A 17,879-nucleotide genomic window follows, 5' to 3' on the forward strand; every position below is an offset into this window, starting at 1 on the left:
GCTTATGCTGCCAGCTGCCTGCAACACTCTGTCCTAGTGTGCAGACAGCCTGTAAATGCCTTCCCCCTCAATCTAGCTAAATGGGATAAATCACTGTCCATTGACAGGTCCATTAAACAAGCCCTAGAAACCATCACTGGACTCATATACGGAAGATCTTGTAAAACCAACATGCAGGGATTCAGCTCTGCTCACCAGACAGGCTGGCATCTGAGACGGAGAAGAAAGAGACAGAGAGGAAGCAAGATGGTACCAGTCCCAGGGGAAGATGGAGATCATTTGCTGGAGGAATCACAGTCACCAATGGAGTCTTTTTCCCAGGCTCTGGAGCCACCCCAGCCAAGCTGTGCTGGGGATTGGCTGCTGCCCCCTTTGTATTAATTTCTTCAGCTAAATGGTTTCTTCTGAGTATGTGAATATAACCAGCGGAGTGTGTAAAACTCCCAGGTTTGACCCTTGCTGGGCTCAGTGCTTCTTGTAGTATAAATTTCTCAGGCATAACATAAATGTGTAATGGATTAAAGCTTTAATAGTATCCGTTCAGCAGTTGACTTAAGCAGGTGATGACAAGAGGGGCTGGTAATGCTGCTTTTGTTGGATGAAGGATATGCCGGGCATGCTGCTTATGTGTAACCCAATAGCACTATTCTGTTTTGAGTGGTCCTTGGTGGTAATTATTCCCCATCCTGCTTCCTTTGTCCCCCCCTCATTTGCCTCCAAAATGTCATTCTCCTGCTGAGGATGGGCAGGCACACACTTATCATTCCCTGCTGAGCTTGCTTGCCCTCAATAAATACATTCCAGGCTTATGTTCAGGGCGTCTGGCCTAGCTCTCCTCCTCTGCGTGGAGGGCACAATTCCTGTTCGCCAGCCGGTGTAAGAAGTCATGGCCCATTCAGACCCTTCCCAGCAGCGACCGGCAGTGCTCCTGTGGAAGTTTAAAGATGCAGTGACAAAGCACCTCTCCCCGGTCCTTCTGTGTGCGCAGCCGGCACACAGCTCTCCCTTCCTGTTGTTATTAACCCAAAAGGTGTTTGCTGCTGAATTATTTCCAGTTCCTCAAGCACGCTGGGGATCTAAAGCAGAGCTGCCTCACACTGCCAGGTGGTGCTCGCAAAGACTTGTTCCCAGTGTGACTCCATCCCTCCTCATTGCTTAGTTCTCACAGACAGGCTTGTAGTTGTGTTTTTGTTGGAAGGTGTGTCGTACACTCAGGAAAATGCCTGGACACCTGTATGCACACACGAGACAGTCAGAGGTGCTGCTTTCCAAGCAAACTGTTTATGACCTGCCTCAATCCGAACTTTTGAGCTGCAAAACGTAACTGCTTTTGATATGCTGAGACACATCTAGTATAGAAAAACCAAGGATGCAGAGGATAGACCTCAGTTTTTTAAAGTCTAGGGGAAAATAGCCCTTTACCCAGCAAAGCTCACAGGCTTTAATAAAACAGCTTCAAGCTTATGATTGCTGTTTATTACCAGCAAAACAGCCAAGCAGTGAAAAGAAATATCCAAGCCTCTGGCATACAGGAACTTTCCAGTATATCACCCACTGATTATCTCGCTCCTTGATCTGTGACAGATGAAAATTTAGGACTGTTTCTTCTAAGTTGTCTCCCCCACTTCTGTAGTCATTTAGGCCTGAGACTACCATCTGCTCTTTGGTTCAGCTTACTTGCAGTGCCATAGACTGTACAGTATCACTAAAAATAAACAGAGCAAGTGCCTCATTCATCCACTCTCGGTGCACTCTCTGTACAGCTGTCAATGGCTAGAGAGCATCTATGGAAATCTGCAGCACAGTTTGGTTTGTGATAGTGGAAATGATGACCCTGCATAGCAATAAACACTGCCCACAGCTTTTCTGGGGGCAAATCAAACCCCTTTCTCTCTTTTGCGTGCGTGTTCACTTCAAACTTGGAAGGATTTTTCACTGACGTGAAAATGTAGTGTGATGACAAAAATGATGTCTGAGCCTGGGAAGCACTGAATTTCCCCAAGCGGGGCTGTGTCCCTGCAAGGTCTTGCAGGATTAAATCCAACACCTTTCCTTCCACCTTTGCTTTAGAAACACAGATTGGGTGATTTGAAAGCTCAACTTCACTTTATAGCTCTTGGCCGTTGTGCCTCCAGAGCAATAAACTAAATGAGAAATATCTGTCATTAATAAAATAGTGATTTATCTGCTTTCAGTGAAACTTTACGGTTTGACAAGTCAAGTTATCAATGGGGAGATGCAGTTCTACGCCAGGGCCAAACTCTTCTATCGGGAGGTGCCGGCCACAGAAGAGGGCATGATGGGAGACTACATGGAGCTCTCCAATACAGACATTGAGTCCTCCAGGGAGTTTCTCAGGAAGTTTGTTGGGGTGAGTCATTTAATCCCATCTTCTGCAAGAAACAGTGGTGATGTGTCATAAATGACATGCACTGGGCCCAGTCACATCGATTTTAAATGGCACCATACGGCATATTTGATACGCAGTCGCAGCTCATAACTGACTGTCATTGGGTCTAGTAGCATATTCTGCCAGGTCATGTGTCATGGTGAATACACATTTTGCCTGGCCGTATGTCATTATTTACCTGTTTTGCATCCTTTTCTTGTATTCCAAAGCTGCAAAGAGGATTGTGCAAGGAGTTCTTATAGCTATGTTTGGGTGGGAGATTAATTCTCAGTGCAGGACTGGGACCTTTCATGATAAAATGCTTGCTGGCTTCAGTGGGAGGTTTGCTTGTGCAAATTCCTCTAGTCCATTTGGGAAAGTAGCTGAGACTAAATGCCAAGTTTGTGTTTTGCCTATTTATAGATGTTTCTGAGAATGCTGCAACAAAACCCAGCCCTCTCTCTCCCCACCCCAAGCATTAGGTGTATATAGAATAAGCTACTCGTTAGGAAAAATATTTTTTTCTTGATCATTCCAGTGTCACATTGGAATGTGACATTTGCAGTCACATTTCTAAAGGTCTACAAACATCTTCAAAGGTCTGCTTTGACCTGAAATGCAAAGAGATGCCAAGTGGGACTTTAAAAGCACCTAGAATAGCAATATCACTTTGGCACTTAGGTTTCTGAAAATCCTGTTGATGCCTAAATGTGATTTTGGGAATCTTTAAAAGTGTGGCCTGATGGTTTTCTATCTGCCCTTCTCTCTTCCCAGTGGAAAAGCCCACTAAATTAGCTCAACAACAGTATTAGATGCTAAAGAATCCACAAAGCTACAGAGAACCAAATGTTGTAATTTCTCCTGCTCGCAAAATGACTGGTTCCATATAATTCTACCATAGATCTTTCTTTTTCTACTCAAATGTACAAATTTGGGATAGCCAGATGACCTTTTTTTGGTCTTAATGATCTACTGTGGAAAAAAAGCTCAAAAGGTTAATTAGATGTTGTGTATAAAAAAAGGGCACAGTTTAAATGGATTGGGGTGGAAAATGAATGTGGCTTAACAACAGACAGAAACCCTGTAAAGCAGTGAAGGGCAAGTGATGGCAAATTTTGCTGGACCTGATAGAGGGAGGCTTTTGGGGCAATGAGCCAGCAGAACACAAGTGAACAGCTACATTTCTAAAATTAACAGTCATTTGTATTAATGCTAATGCAAAAAGGCCTTACAACGTTTCAAAGCCTCGCTGTATCAGGCTTTCTACAGACACAAAATAAGAAAATACAAAGGAAGTTCAGCAAGGCAGCTGAACCTGAGGGTAAAATGGCATTTTCAGAAAAAAAAAAAAGAAAAAAAACCCAAAAGATGAAACGCAACTAGAGCCAGCTCAAGGCATATTCCTTAAATTTTACTTGAGTCTCATTTTACCGACATTTGTGGAATTCAAGTGGTGCATAAGTGTGTACTCAGGGAAAGATTTCACGCTTCCTAGACATCGTATAGATTCAGTTTCCTGAACGACAAGTTTAAATCACACCGTTATGCTTTCTCATCTCCAAGCCCCGAAAAGGAAAGAAGTACAGTCTGCAGCAGTTTCACATGCCGAAGAGAAATCATACCCAATGCATCAGGTGTGATGACAGATACAAAATACTCCAGAGCAGAGTTCCTACTCCTATTATTAGCCAGGGTTAGAGATGATACTCTGAATGGTTGAGATCAAATAAGGAAAAAATAAAAGGAACAGAAAGGAATCTGCACATTTTGCTAGTTCTGATTTAGTTTGTTAAAGCCTGTGTTCTGTTGAGATACAGTCAATTGGTTATGTTACTTACGGTTTATTTTCCTTTGTTATAACTACAATTTGAATCCCACTCAACCAGATACAGATATTTACTGGCTTTCTGTAGTAGTGACTTTATTGTAAACTTAATTTGAGTTATGTCTTCCCAAATTTATGGCTCTATGAATATATATTTTTTTTCCAATACGGTGATCGAGATAGAAAAAAGCAGTTTGCTTCACCCTAATATAAATTATACCTTCTATTTTAAATAGAAGTTTAACAAAATCAGAAAATAGGGAAATTAGTTTCAGATCAGCTGAACATATTTCACTTTTTTTTTCAATTGTTTTACCCTCTGAAAAACTTTTCCCTTTGTTTTCAGGGTACAAGTCAGTTGCAAAAAGAAAAATGCTGTTTAGAAATGAAAAGCTGATGAGTTTTGTTTTTTTTCTTTGAAAGTTGTGAAAAAGAAGTATCTTGACATTTCCAGCATTCTTTCCCGTGTTTTTGGCTATGATGATTCTCTAGATTTGAAATATCCATTTCACAGAGAGCTTTATTCTTCCAAAACTTTTATTTGCTGGCAAAACTAGTGCTCCTTAAAAAACAGTTGCCCAGTTCCACTCGAATTACCCTTCTGGAGTTAGTTTGGCTGGTGTGGAAATGCCACCCAGTGACATTTCCCTTGCGTGACTGATGTTGCATACCTTCGCGTATGGCATTTCTTAGTGTGATTCTTAGCACCACTGTAAGCCGAGCTACGGATTTCTTTACTATTGGAGAATTTATCTTGCCTGGGCACATGGAAGAAATTACAGAAGGAACTGAGGACTTCACTTATATTTTAGCCTGTCTCTTTCCCAGGCGAGTCAAACTGAGTTAAAAGTGCCACTGTGCTCAAGTTAAGAGGTTTTATGTGTGTGTGGGCAGAACTCAAACCAAGAGCAACATTGCTTGAGCCAGCGGTGCTGCGCAGACAAGCTCAGGGCTGTCTTAGGTACGGTTGTGCTTGAAGGGTTATCGGCAGAGTTATAGCGCTGCATATTTATGGCAATGTGTTAATGCCAGTTGAAGCCTTGATGTCCACATAGACACTGTGTTTTCATGTGCCTAATCCAGAGGGAACGTGTGAAAAAGAGAATGAAGAAAACAAAAAAAGCATTAATTCAGGAAGAGTTGTGAGCTATAGATGTGTGAAATAATACAGACGGAGACTGTATTAACTTTATAGCTCCCTTTCTGCCCTAAACCCTTTCCCCCTTTCTTGCCCCCAGTTCACCTGCCTCATTGTGGTTACTTGCTGAATGAAAAGCTTCTTGAAAAGAATTTTCCTCCTGTTTGATCAGGGGATGGAAGAGATATTGTTGAAAACCTGTTGTGTTTTGTTTTGTTTTAATTTAGAAAGAAAACCACTCTGATTTTTATCTATTTCTTGAACTCTGATTTCTTTTTTATCCTGAATATCTATGCTGCCTTCCTGCCCTTCCAAGACCTGAAGTAGTAGCATAAGGAACCTATGCCACAGCTCTTTTATCCCTAGCGAAATCTGCGTGTGCCCTGTTTAGCTTTACAGAAGTTTTAGGGTGTGTATGTGTTCTAAATGATAGTGATTCTGAGTAACTGGAAGCAGATAATCAGAGGGGCAGTCAGTCTTAAATCTTGAAGCCTGTTCTGGCTTAAAATTTTCACTTATACTATTTTTTTAAATAAGGAGTCTGATTTTCAACTCAATTAGGCTTTTGGGAAAATGATTGCCTTCCAAAGAAAACGTTAATACCCTGTCAAAGCTCTGAGCACTCCCAAACTGAAAATATATTAGCTGAACATGGAATTATGTCAACATTTTCATTACAAACAGCACCACGGTGCTTCGCAGCACTTCTCAGCTGACTGCCTGATGCTCTTGCTCCCTTTCAGCAAAGCGTGGGATCAAGCTTCATCTCCCATGATTGTTCCTTTTCCTTCTTCTCGATGGCAAATGGAGATGTCCTTGCCGTCATGCATCACGGGAGACAAATTCTCTGTTTTGAGTGAGGTATCGTGACTATAGGTTCCCTGAAACACAAATGTCAAGGAAGTTGTGTGGCTTTTTGTCGAATTCTGTTAGTTGTTTTTGTAAATCATCCTGGTTTTCTCCCCAGCTTTCTCAATGATTTTCAGATCATCACATCAGTGTAGGTCGGTATGTATCTGCCAGCAAACAGTATGGAAATCCACCTTGTAAAGATCCAAGACATGGTTCCTTCTCCTTTAATGAACTCTTGCTACAACTTAGTCTGGTCCTCAGTAAAAGCCACATGCTCCTAAGTGCAGCCTGTGAATGAAGAACGGCTCACGTTTTCTGGCTAACTACAAACAGGTCGTCTCCAGAGTCCAATAGGGCTGAGGGCTTGTGGACTCTTGCACACATCGGGAAATTAATCTTCCCAGGTACAGAAATTGGGGCCAGCAGCACTGGGGACTGGCGAGAGCCTTTGAGGTCCTTGTGCTCTTTCTACAGTTACTCTGTGTAACCAGATGCTCGGCCGGGCTATTCATAGTCATGTCATTGACAGTACTGTCCTTTGACCTTAATAATCTACTGAATTACCCACTGAAGCAAGGCCAAAAAAGTGGTGAGTTACATGATTTATGCTTGGTCATTACAGAGGGGATCTCCTAATAAGCAGGAAGAGCAAGACTCTTCCCGGGCCTTTTTCCTTTAAGAGCAGCGAAGCTGCAGCAGGGGCTTTGGCCCATAGCTTTCACCTCAACACTCATCTTCCAGGGGACAGGGAAAAGGTGTTTACATTTGCTTTTAATATATTTGTTTAACAGATAACTTTGGCCAGGGGACCTCCAATCCCACAGTCAGTGCACGTCCAGACTTAAAATTTCTGTTTTACAGAACAGCAGCAGGCTCTTAAGAGCCTTTTTTATGGCTAGAATGGAACCTTTAAGGGTGAAATACAGTTTTCATTATAAAGCTCCTTTTACAGTGACTCATTATTTTCTCATAGACGTATCCTTTGTGCCCCATTTTTTCATGTCTGATCTCTGTCCAGAGATTATATTTATGAAGAAAAAAAGAAAACAGTTAAGCAAAATCTACTCAATCATCTTTCTTGTCTCTGTGCCTAAAAAACAACTTATGTATACGCTCCAGTCCAAACTTTTTGAGTTGTCATGAGTTACCTACAGCTCCAAGATCTTTGCTCAAACACAGCTTGTTTTGAAAACTGCACTTTGATTCCAAGGATGCTGTTTATCTGCAGTGATATCTATGGACTCCTTGGACATTCTGTGCTGCAGAAGGCACTTCTTGCATGCAGTGTTTGGTATATGCTTACTTTTTTGTTAGGCCTTTACAGAGCTCAGAATGAGGCTTATCTTGCCATGTAGTTGCCTGTGAGGGATGAATATTTGACAGATGAAGTTGCAAGGACTGTACAAAGACCAGTGGATCTTCTGAGCTAGGAGCTTGTGAAAGATTGTGTCTTTTCTTATACCAAGCAAAAACATATTGTACAGCAATACGTGCAGGGCTGCAGTGAAGAAGTCCAGTCAACAGCAGCCTGGGAACCGGGCAGCCTAGCTCAGCTCACACACAGGTACCCAAAGCTGCGTTGATATTGTCCCAGGTTCTTATCAGTCTTGCAACAGCCCTGCACAAGTGAGGATACATGACACTAGGCTTGGTGGACTAAAGACCGTAGCTGATGATTCAGTTGCGGTGGTCTTTCAGGTGGTATTTTTCAGATTTCAAATTATTTTCTTGTGTCCCACAGGGGGTGGGGAAAGCTGGCACCAACCGCGCCCTGGACTGCGGCTCTGGGATAGGCCGGATCAGCAAGCATGTCCTGTTACCAGTTTTCAAGAGCGTGGAATTGGTGGATATGATGGAGAATTGCCTGGCTGAGGTGCCGAACTACCTACAGGGCAAGGAGGACAGAGTAGAGATGTATTATTGCAAAAGCCTCCAGGAATTCACTCCAGCCCCACAAAGATATGATGTCATCTGGATTCAGTGGGTTTCAGGTTAGTTCAGCGTGATTCATCCAGCCCAGCATCTCGGAGAACTATAGAGCCCGTGCTAAAATTCATGTTAAAAGAATGGTGCAGCTGTAAAGGGAGGTTCTCAGATCTTTGGGGCTGCTTCCTAAATTCTCACAAGAGACTTTTGACATTTCTCCCCAGTCACTTGCACAGTGGCTACAAATCAAGTTGGTTTTTTTCAGGTCACATACTGGAGGAAGGTGCACGTTCTTGGAGAGCAGCTTGCGTGCTATAGTGCAGCTGAGGAGTAGGCCTCATAGACGAGTTTTCTGGAGCAGGAATCCTCCTTCTTACTTGCCAGTGCTACAGACAAATACACGGGGTTGGCCTCATCTGTGAGCAGGGATTTCTGAATCTGGTGATTATCCAGACTTGGAGGTATTTCAGGAAACAATTTGAAAAAGGCCATAGTGAAATCACCAATACCTATCAACCAGATCATGTCTTATACATGCACCAGTGCTTATCAAACAGGTTCACTTAGCTGCGTCCCACATACCCCCTCATGTAAGAAATATCTGCTTCTCCTGGAGCCACCCCAGTGAATGCCCTGCAGCATTCAGAGCAGCACACTGGCAATCAGATCATGTAGGCCGTGTTCCTCACCAAAAACAGAAAAGGCTCTTATTTTTTTCTAGAAATCTTCCTGCATTGCATAACCGTCCTTCCAGAAAAAAAACGTTTTCTCCTAATCTGTGAACCTAAGTGTCCATGATGCAGCTTCAACTGGCAGAAGGCATTATTGTAAAGTAGAGGAGGGGGCCTGAACAACTCCTCTCCAAAACCCTGGAGACAGTTTATTGCTAGGCAAAAAAAAGGACAGATAGGTTAGCAGAGGAGATGGTTTTATTCAGGAATACTCATTTGTCCTCTACATATAGTCTTAAAAAGTAGTGAATCTGGGCTTCTTAGAACAGATCTTTACAGCTGTACAAGCAAATTGCTTCAGAGCAGTATAATTTTCCTTTGTATCTTTGCTCTTCTTGAATAACCAGTCATTGCAGTAAATGTGGCTCCTGCCTCGTCTTTTGAGCAAATCTGAGTCATCACGAGACTGAGTGACCTAAAACTTGTCTGAGGCTGTGCAGATCAGCTATATGGCTGCTAGCGAAGGGAGCATATGCCTTTTCTTTAGCATAGAACAGATCTAAATCTCCTTCCTCCACCAATTTCAATGAAATATGTAGTGATCCTAAGTATTAATCAGACTTCCACCCCTATCATGAGTTTGGCTGAAATATGCCAACAAGCTCAATGCTTTTGGTGGAGCAAGGGCAGGACTGTCTGGTAGAGTGCAACACCATGAAGATCTCATTTTCTTGGGAAATTAGGTTAAAGGCTAAATTGTGAGAACATTATGTTCAAAATTAGGTGTTGAAAATGTACAATGAATCTTGATTATTCCATCTTGATTTGTCTTACCTATGCGTAAATATGAGCCCACACTGTTATTTTCTGAAAAAATAAAAATGCAAGTTTACATTTCATATAGAAATTACTATTTTCCTTCCACTTGAAAGGTATTTTGCTTTAGGCTTTGAGACTTTTTTTTTGAGGGGAGCAGTTAAAAAATCCTGACATGCTATGTCAAAATGTGTTTTGAAATGACAGCTTCCATTTTTAAAAGTTTAAATCTTCCATCAAGAAAACTAAATAATTTGACTAGAAAACACAAACAATGTTGTTGATGTTTTTTTCAAGTTTTTCATTCACTTTCTGACCACCTGTCCTTGTGAATTCATTTTAGATTTTTCACATGTGAGGGTTCTCATTGTGCTCTTCTCTGAGACCTGCACTACTGGTCTCAACAGAAGTACTGATTTAATGCAATCACAGTAACATGTTAACAAAAGTACTATTTTTAAATGTAGATGGTATTTGCAGAAATCACAACAGCATGGGGTAATATAGAGTTTATGTGGCAGTTTGGAAGGTCTTGCATTCCTCACTGGATCTTTAATCTAACCTTTTTTGATGGGAACATAATGTTCTGCAAAGTTATAGAGATTTGCAGCATTAAGAGACAGAAGGGACTGTTAGATTATCTAGTTTGACCTACTCTATATGAAAAGCTATTATATTCATTCGTTTACCCTTGTATTGAGCCTGTAGTTTGTGTTCAGTTAAAACATATCTTGAGAAAGTCAACCACACTTGATTTGAGGACTTCAAGAGGTGGTAAACACCACTTCTGTTGGTAGTTTCCAATGGGTAATTACTTCCACTGTTAAACAGTTGTCACTTATTTCCAATCTGAATTTGTTTGGCTCCAGCTTCCAGCCGCTGATTCTTATTATGACTTTAACCACCAGATTAAAGAACCCTTCAGCACCCAGTATTTTCTCCAGTATTCCCATCGACTTCTGTCCACATCTGTTGCCGCTACTAATATGGATCCTAAATATTGATTTGAGTTTGTAACTGCTGATCTCGTTGATTTGCCCAAGATTTCACAATGAAATCTGGCAGGACTAGAACTTCTCCTGCAATAAATAGGGTGTGGAGACTCAGATCAAGGCACCATTCTGGTGTGTACAGGGGTGGTCTGAATGGCTGGTAGTGATCTGTTTTCCATCTTTTCATCTGTAGGCTGTCTGACAGACAAAGATCTCCTGGAGTTTCTCATCCGGTGCCAGAATGGCTTGAAGGATAATGGCGTTATCATTCTCAAGGACAATGTAGCCAGGGAGGGCTGTATCCTGGATTGTCTGGACAGTAGTGTGATCCGAGACCTCAACATCCTCCACAGCCTCATTGAAATGAGCGGACTCACCATCCTGCGGGAGGAGAGGCAGGAGGGATTCCCCGAGCAGTGTGTCCCTGTCTGGATGTTGGCCATGCAGAAAGGCCCTGCCCACTCCTGACTCCCAGGGAGACAGCAGAGCCCGGACTGTGGCTGAACCACGGCGCTGGGATGGAGAAGAACATCTGCTAGAATCCCACTGACCGTGCACTGCTACTACTGCAACTCTAGGGCAGCAACTCCTAAAGGATGGGGAGACAATTACAAATTAGCTTCTCCAGGGAATAGTCTGCTTTGAATCCTGCCTGCTTCATCATTCTCTTCATTTTTAAAGGTCTTTCTAACAGCCCCTTGTCAGATCTCTCTTTCATTAAGGAAACTGATAGAAAATAATTAGGTCTGAAGTTTCTGTAGTGGCTAATACATTTTGGAGTGTTCTGTATGAGGTGTTAACAAATAAGCCTGGTTTTTACTATGGCATTTAAATTTTCTTGGAATTTAAGAAGAATCTGTCAGATCACGGAAGCAGGAAATTCAAATAACTTCTGGAAAACCTAATCCAGATTTTGACTGTCATCACTATCTGTACTTTAAAATACTTAAAAATGTAAGGAAAGTTTTATCCATTTAGTGGCTTTAGCTGTGCAGTTTATTTATTTGTTTGCATCTCTGTCAGCTTGGACTATAAGACAACCTGGTTAATTTTCCAGTTTTAGGAACTACTTTATCTTCCTGATGTTTCTGCCATGGAACAATAGTGGTGCGTAAGGGTTTTCACACTCCAGGGGAAAACTTAGATGACAAATATATGCATGTTTGCATTGAAATTTTGTTTAAAAGTTTGCACCACAAATTACATTCTGGAAAATATATTTTCAAAATGTTCACAGTGGAAACCACTTGAAAGCTTCTTTTTATTATTCATACCACTGTAAACTTCTTTCTTTCCCACATTCAGAACAAGTCTGGCACCATATGTAGAGCTAATGGGATTTCATGGGGTGTTAATAGTAAGACTGTAAGAAGAACTAATACAGTATTGTATTAATTAACAACTGTACTAAACTGCAGAGGGTGTTAGTGTAGCCCAAAAGCATCCATGATTTATATTCAAACAGCAGCTGTATAAGCCTGGATTTGAAAATACTGACACACATACCATATCCTTAAGGCTCACAGAAATTACACATTGAGCTTCTTGTCCCCTTTGTATAGGCACAGAAAGTGCTGTGGGAGGACAGAAGTTGATTTTGCAAAAAAATTCAGAATTTGAAGTTCTGCTTCATTCTGAATGAGGACAAGAAGGGAGAATTTTGAAATTCTTTATGAAGGCAAACCACACAACCACAGACTTTTCCAAGCTGATTACAGTTTTTCATTCAGGCAAAATTAAATATTTCTTTTGAATTTGACGTTTAAAATAATTTGCACTTAAAATATTATTACATGCAGTAACAAGCAAATTAAATATGGCTTGTTCAAAATTTTAGAAATTAATGATAATGTTAGAATGTACTGTTTTGACTTTGTCCAAATTTTTGTCATGTTTTATTCCCCTGAAATGCAATTCTGGTAAAATGTATCAGACTTTTTAAAGAGTTGCATTATGACAAACCTCCGTCTTCTGACGAAAAGGGGTTCTAACAAACATCCTCCACATGACTGTGGGCACAATTGTTTGTGTCTAATACTGTCATCTGTGTTAGATTAGCTTGCATAGAAGCCTGAAGATAAGGAGATGAGGGAACCTCTCAGCTGGATTTTAGTACACTTTGCCATCCTTTGATAACAAATCTCCAGTTTTGGTTTTAATTGCATAACTCATATTCTCTAGCCATATGGTTGCATATGTTGAGAATTCCAGTTTATGGCAGAGGGCTTCCTGCCATCAAATCTTATCCAGTAATTGTTCTCTTAATGTGCCATCACTAATTGTAGCATTAAGGAAAACAACCCTGGTGATTTGGTGAATATTTTGGCATGTCATATAACCTAGAAACCTATTGTTCCCATGACACAGATGCTTCTGAAATGTTTTGGCTAATTCTTCCATTCTAATCGCCTGGTAATGAACATAAATTTGGTATATAACATTGTTAAAATCCCAAGGTGAACACTGACATTCTGGAATTGTCCTCAAACCTAAGTGTTTCAAATTCCCTTTAAGCCACGACATTCCTTCATTCTGCTGAGGCCACTAAAGGCCGGTGTGGTCTTCATGTGCATATGAGCATGTGCAGGTATCTGAAGGAAACCCAGTCATTTGTTTAACAGGAAAGGGGCATTGGTCCTGTCATTAGTAACACTGGTTAGCACTAACACGAGAATATTTAAAAGTCTTTTATGTGGATTACGACTTAATTTGTCCTTCACCATTTTTTCTTCCTGCCAGAGACGTCTGCCGTGGTGCAGAATACTTGGGGACGGCTGGAGATCCTAGTGCAATCGCGTCTGTGCTAGGCATGTCTGCGTGGTGTTGGTCACTACAATGGTGAGGAAGGAAACCATTTAATGCAAATCTAAACAGCTGCCATATCTCACACGGCAGAATAAATCAGCTGTTCCCTTACACACCAGAGTGGGTGCAGTGCAGTAGCGAGGGATGTGGTATATAGAATGTAAAGTGGTGTAGGATGAAAGGTAGAATATGAATGACTGGTATTGTAATCAGTAAAACACATTTTTCAAGGTAAAAATGTTCTTCCCCTATTTTGTACATCTCTCCTATTTGAAATTCCAGAATACATATACATAAATATATAATGAAAATTGGTTCCCTTAACTATGTGAGAACAGAGACAAGTAAAATCTTAATTTAGTAGAAAAACTCATATTTCATGGTTCCCACATTCCTAGAAATTAATGTTTCATGGCTATGTTCTTCCATAGTAAAATATTAAAGCTTTTCTGGTGACATAATAAATGTCAAGAGTAAGGAAACACAAGCCCTCCAGAGGCTTAAATGCATGAGATTGCTGCAGACTGAATAATATTTTGGTTTCCTCTTTTTCCAAGGTATATTTTAATTCAAGAACTCCCAGTCAACCAGTGCAGGCCACTCTTAAATGTCTGTGGATTTTGGTGAGGGCCATTCTTGGCTTAAAAGTTCAGGGCTCTCTGGACTTTACCATAGTGTATAATAATAGTAATGAATCACAAATTTGAAACAGAAGATCTTGCATAGAAATCGTCTATGTATCAGTTGTTCTCTGGTGTTCAAAGACTGAATAATCAACTCGGTTGCTCTGCATCACCTTTCAGGTTATTTAAACCATGCATTTAAAGAAGTCCTTAGCTCATCACATTGCATTGGGAGCTTGAATCCCATTTGTTTGGTGCTTATGTAGGACTTGTTCCTGATCTCAACGTTACCAGAAATTTAATCGAAGGTCAAGGTCCTGGCTGAGGCAAGGTTCACAGAACATTCAGGGTCCTTCAAGCTCAAGCCATCATTCACCACCAATAGGTAATTAGTGAAACCCCCAAATTAGTCCTTCAATCAGATGTTTCTCCCAGGCAACCACTACTCAAGTAATCACTTAGCCAAAGTGCAGCAAAACCAACTTCGGCCGTGTCACCACCAAAGCTCTTGGTAATGCCCTGTGTCCCCATATCAGGTCCAGTACTTCTGTGAGACTGAAGGCCAAATATCTTTATTATATGAATGTGAGGCTCCTTACAAAGGAGATCCTCAAGCCCTCACAGTAGCCTGCAAGTGCTACTGCAACCCAAACAAAATGTAAGGAGCAATTATTACAGCAGTCTGAACAGCGATCCCAACTGTGCAGCTCCAGCAAACATCAAAGCTCAAGCTGTTCGTGTTCCGAAGGCAACTCAGACATTACAAATGTCCTTTCATTCCTAATTGGAAGAGAGAGCCATCATCTTGAAACATATTGCTGACTGGATGGTCTAAAATATTTTGTTTCAGAAATATTGAAATGGTCATATAAAATATTTTTAGTTCGACTTTGTTGTTTGGATGTTTATATAATCTAGTCGAAACTGACACGTTATGTGAGATGATAATACATTATATAGTATTGTAATAATTGAAGTGAAATACTGATTTCCTACAGAATACACCAATACAATCAGTACATTCCCTGCCCCCACTTTTAGTGAAACAAGTCAGCAATTTCCAGAGGAAACAGTCATCTCAAGAGGAACAGTCCTGCCAAGAAGCATTCGCCCAAGCTCTTTTTCTCCTAGACATATCCCACCCATTCAGGCAGCTTGCAATGTGCCTGGTCTAGGGAGAAGCCACCTTGGGCTCTTTGACAGGCAGGAAGAAGAAACTGGCACCTCCAGAGCGATTCAGACCATCTCAGAGCTTGAAATAAGAGTTTCCCTTCTCCCTGGGAATGAAAGTGCATCCTCGTTATAACCAATTCAGCATCTTCATCATCAGTGTCAAACAAGTGCAGTGTGATCTGAGGAGCTGTGACTATTAAAAGCAGAAAAAGACATGAGCTTGGATAACCAAACACCCATTAAAAATCAGTCATGGTACCGGGGCACTGCATTAATGGGAGCGATATATCCCTGCATAATGCCAAGTGACAAAAGCTTTGCCAGTTGTTCCACCAAGTGCCCCAAGTACCTTTATGCCATTCACTTGTTCTGTCCATTCTCTTAATCCAGGTTCCCCAGAGCATTTACAGTGGCATATCTGACAGTCGGCGTGTCCAGAGGAACTTGACTGTTCCGTGTGATTAAAACCAGTTGTGTTGCATCCTATCCCTCTTTTCTTCCTTTGATGCTTCTTCCAACTTGCCAAGAAAATCCCTCCTCCACTTGCCAAAAATGATTTGTTCTCTGTGCACATCACCACATCTCACTGAAGTAAAACAGATTACCTTTGATTTTAAGAGGAGATAATTCTGTTTATCTGAGAGCAGTAACAACACGCTGTATTTCAAACATACGGGTTAATATTTGTCTCTTTCAATTTATGTCAAGTAGGCACTCCCAGACCTTTGTACCAAATACAACTCACGTCCTCATGATCACCATAAATAACAATATTTGTATGGTACTATGCATCCATAGACCTTGAAGCATGCGTTATCATTTTGTTCAGGGTAAGGAAACTGAGGCACCGAGGAGTGTTCTGGTCTGCATTACGGCTTTACCTAAGTGGTAGCTGTGAGTGATTAACACTTCCACAAATCAGGCCACTACAGGAACTGCAGAGTGTTTTGCAGGCAGATATAAACTTGCTCTGCTTGTGCTTGGAGCAGATTGAAACAGCATGGTTGTGGTTAGCCTGCTTGTTACAGCAACCCGATGTGTCCTGCAAAGACGGGGCTCAGGCTGAATGTTGTGCTCATGAACATAAACAGCTTCTGTTCCTTTCAAAGCGTTGGAAGAACAACCTGGTGTATGCCTGCAGCAAAAATAAAGATGGAAAATTGGTGGAAAGTCTCTCTTCCTTGTGTCTCTCTTCCAAAAATGTTGAATTTGGACGCATTTCAACCTGTTCTGGTATTTTCAGGATCCTGAGACTAAGGTTTTTAGAGGCATTTGAAGATGCGGAAGTCCTCTAAGTGCACTGCGGCTCAGCGGATACCTACTGGTGTCTTTGGATGCCCATAAGTCTCCGAAGATTTGGCTTGTAGGAACCTCAGCTTCACACAAGACTACATTTTCACAATTGTCTCAGAGACCAGACTTGAAAGCATTTAAGTACCTGTCAGTGGACGTTGGCATCTAGAGGGATTTCTAAAGCATTTGGCCAATTTGATCAGTTTAGCATCAGCATGTCTTTGAGAACCCCTCAGGGAGATGTAGGCATCTTAGGTACAAATAATCTCACTTGATTTGAGGCGCCTAAATATAGATGTCTCACCTAAGATCATTGTCTAAGCTCTCTTTGCAGTCAGTGGAGAAAAACTGGCCCATGCAGGAGACATTTATGGCAGGCCCATGCATTCATCCCTTCTAGATAGATGTATTAAAGATCCAAGCAATAGCAAATGTAAGCTCCATTGAACTGTGCCACTTCACAGCGACTTGAATGGATTTGTGGGTACATGATTCCTGAATGTTCCCCTCTCCCTAACTTCTGACAGTGCCCTGTGAATATAACATCCTGATTCAGATGGCAAAGCAGTGGATGTGGTCTATCTTGATTTCGGTAAAGCATTTTCCACAGTCTCCCACAGCATCCTCACAGCTAAACTGAGGGAGTGTGGATGGGATGATCAGGTAGTGAGGTGGACTGCGAACTGACTGAAGGAGAGAAGCCAGAGAGTCGTGGTCAATGGGGCAGAGTCCAGTTGGAGGCCTGTATCTAGTGGAGTGCCTCAAGGGTCAGTACTGGAGCCGGTACTATTCAATATATTCATCAATGACTTGGATGAGGGACTAGAGTGCACTATCAGCAAGTTTGCTGATGACACCAAGCTGGGAGGAGTGGCTGACACGCCAGAGGCTGTGCTGCTATCCAGAGACCTGGACAGGCTGGAGAGATGGGCAGGGAAAAATTTAATGAAATATAACAAGGGCAAGTGTAGAGTCTTGCATCTGAATAGGAACAACCCCAGGTTCCAGTATAGGTTGGGGAATGACCTGTTGGAGAGCAGTGTAGGGGAAAGGGACCTGGGGGTCCTGGGGACAGCAGGATGGCCATGAACCAGCACTGTGCCCTTGTGGCAAAGAAGGCCAATGGGACCTGGAGAGGATTAGAAGGGGGTGGTCAGTAGGTCAGAGAGGTTCTCCTGCCCCTCTACTCTGCCCTGGTGAGACCTCATCTGGAATATTGTGTCCAGTTCTGGGCCCCTCAGTTCCAGAAGGACAGGGAACTGCTGGAGAGAGTCCAGCACAGCCACTAAGATGCTGAAGGGAGTGGAGCATCTCCTGTGTGAGGAAAGGCTGAGGGAGCTGGGGCTCTGGAGCTGGGAGGAAACTGAGGGGTGACC

At 41.9% G+C, this 17,879-nt stretch overlaps 1 protein-coding gene across 2 annotated transcripts in view; it reads left to right on the forward strand.

Annotated features, from left to right (window-relative positions):
* The window catches only part of NTMT2 (N-terminal Xaa-Pro-Lys N-methyltransferase 2), a 60,733-nt gene that overhangs the window by 20,616 nt on the left and 22,238 nt on the right, over nucleotides 1–17,879 (forward strand). The window contains exons 3-5 of one of the 2 annotated variants that reach the window (XR_010607320.1): nucleotides 2,196–2,371; nucleotides 7,946–8,195; nucleotides 10,803–13,447. Coding sequence is in view for 1 of the 2 variants with exons in the window: in XM_065649115.1 (XP_065505187.1) it covers nucleotides 2,196–2,371; nucleotides 7,946–8,195; nucleotides 10,803–11,077 (701 nt within the window). In the remaining variant the exon portion in view is untranslated. Of the gene's footprint in view, nucleotides 1–2,195; nucleotides 2,372–7,945; nucleotides 8,196–10,802; nucleotides 16,371–17,879 lie in introns of those variants that run through there. The other variant, XM_065649115.1, reaches the window with a different exon arrangement.

Source organism: Caloenas nicobarica, chromosome 20, assembly GCF_036013445.1.
Source record: "Caloenas nicobarica isolate bCalNic1 chromosome 20, bCalNic1.hap1, whole genome shotgun sequence".
In the NCBI taxonomy this organism is placed as follows: Eukaryota; Metazoa; Chordata; class Aves; order Columbiformes; family Columbidae; genus Caloenas; species Caloenas nicobarica.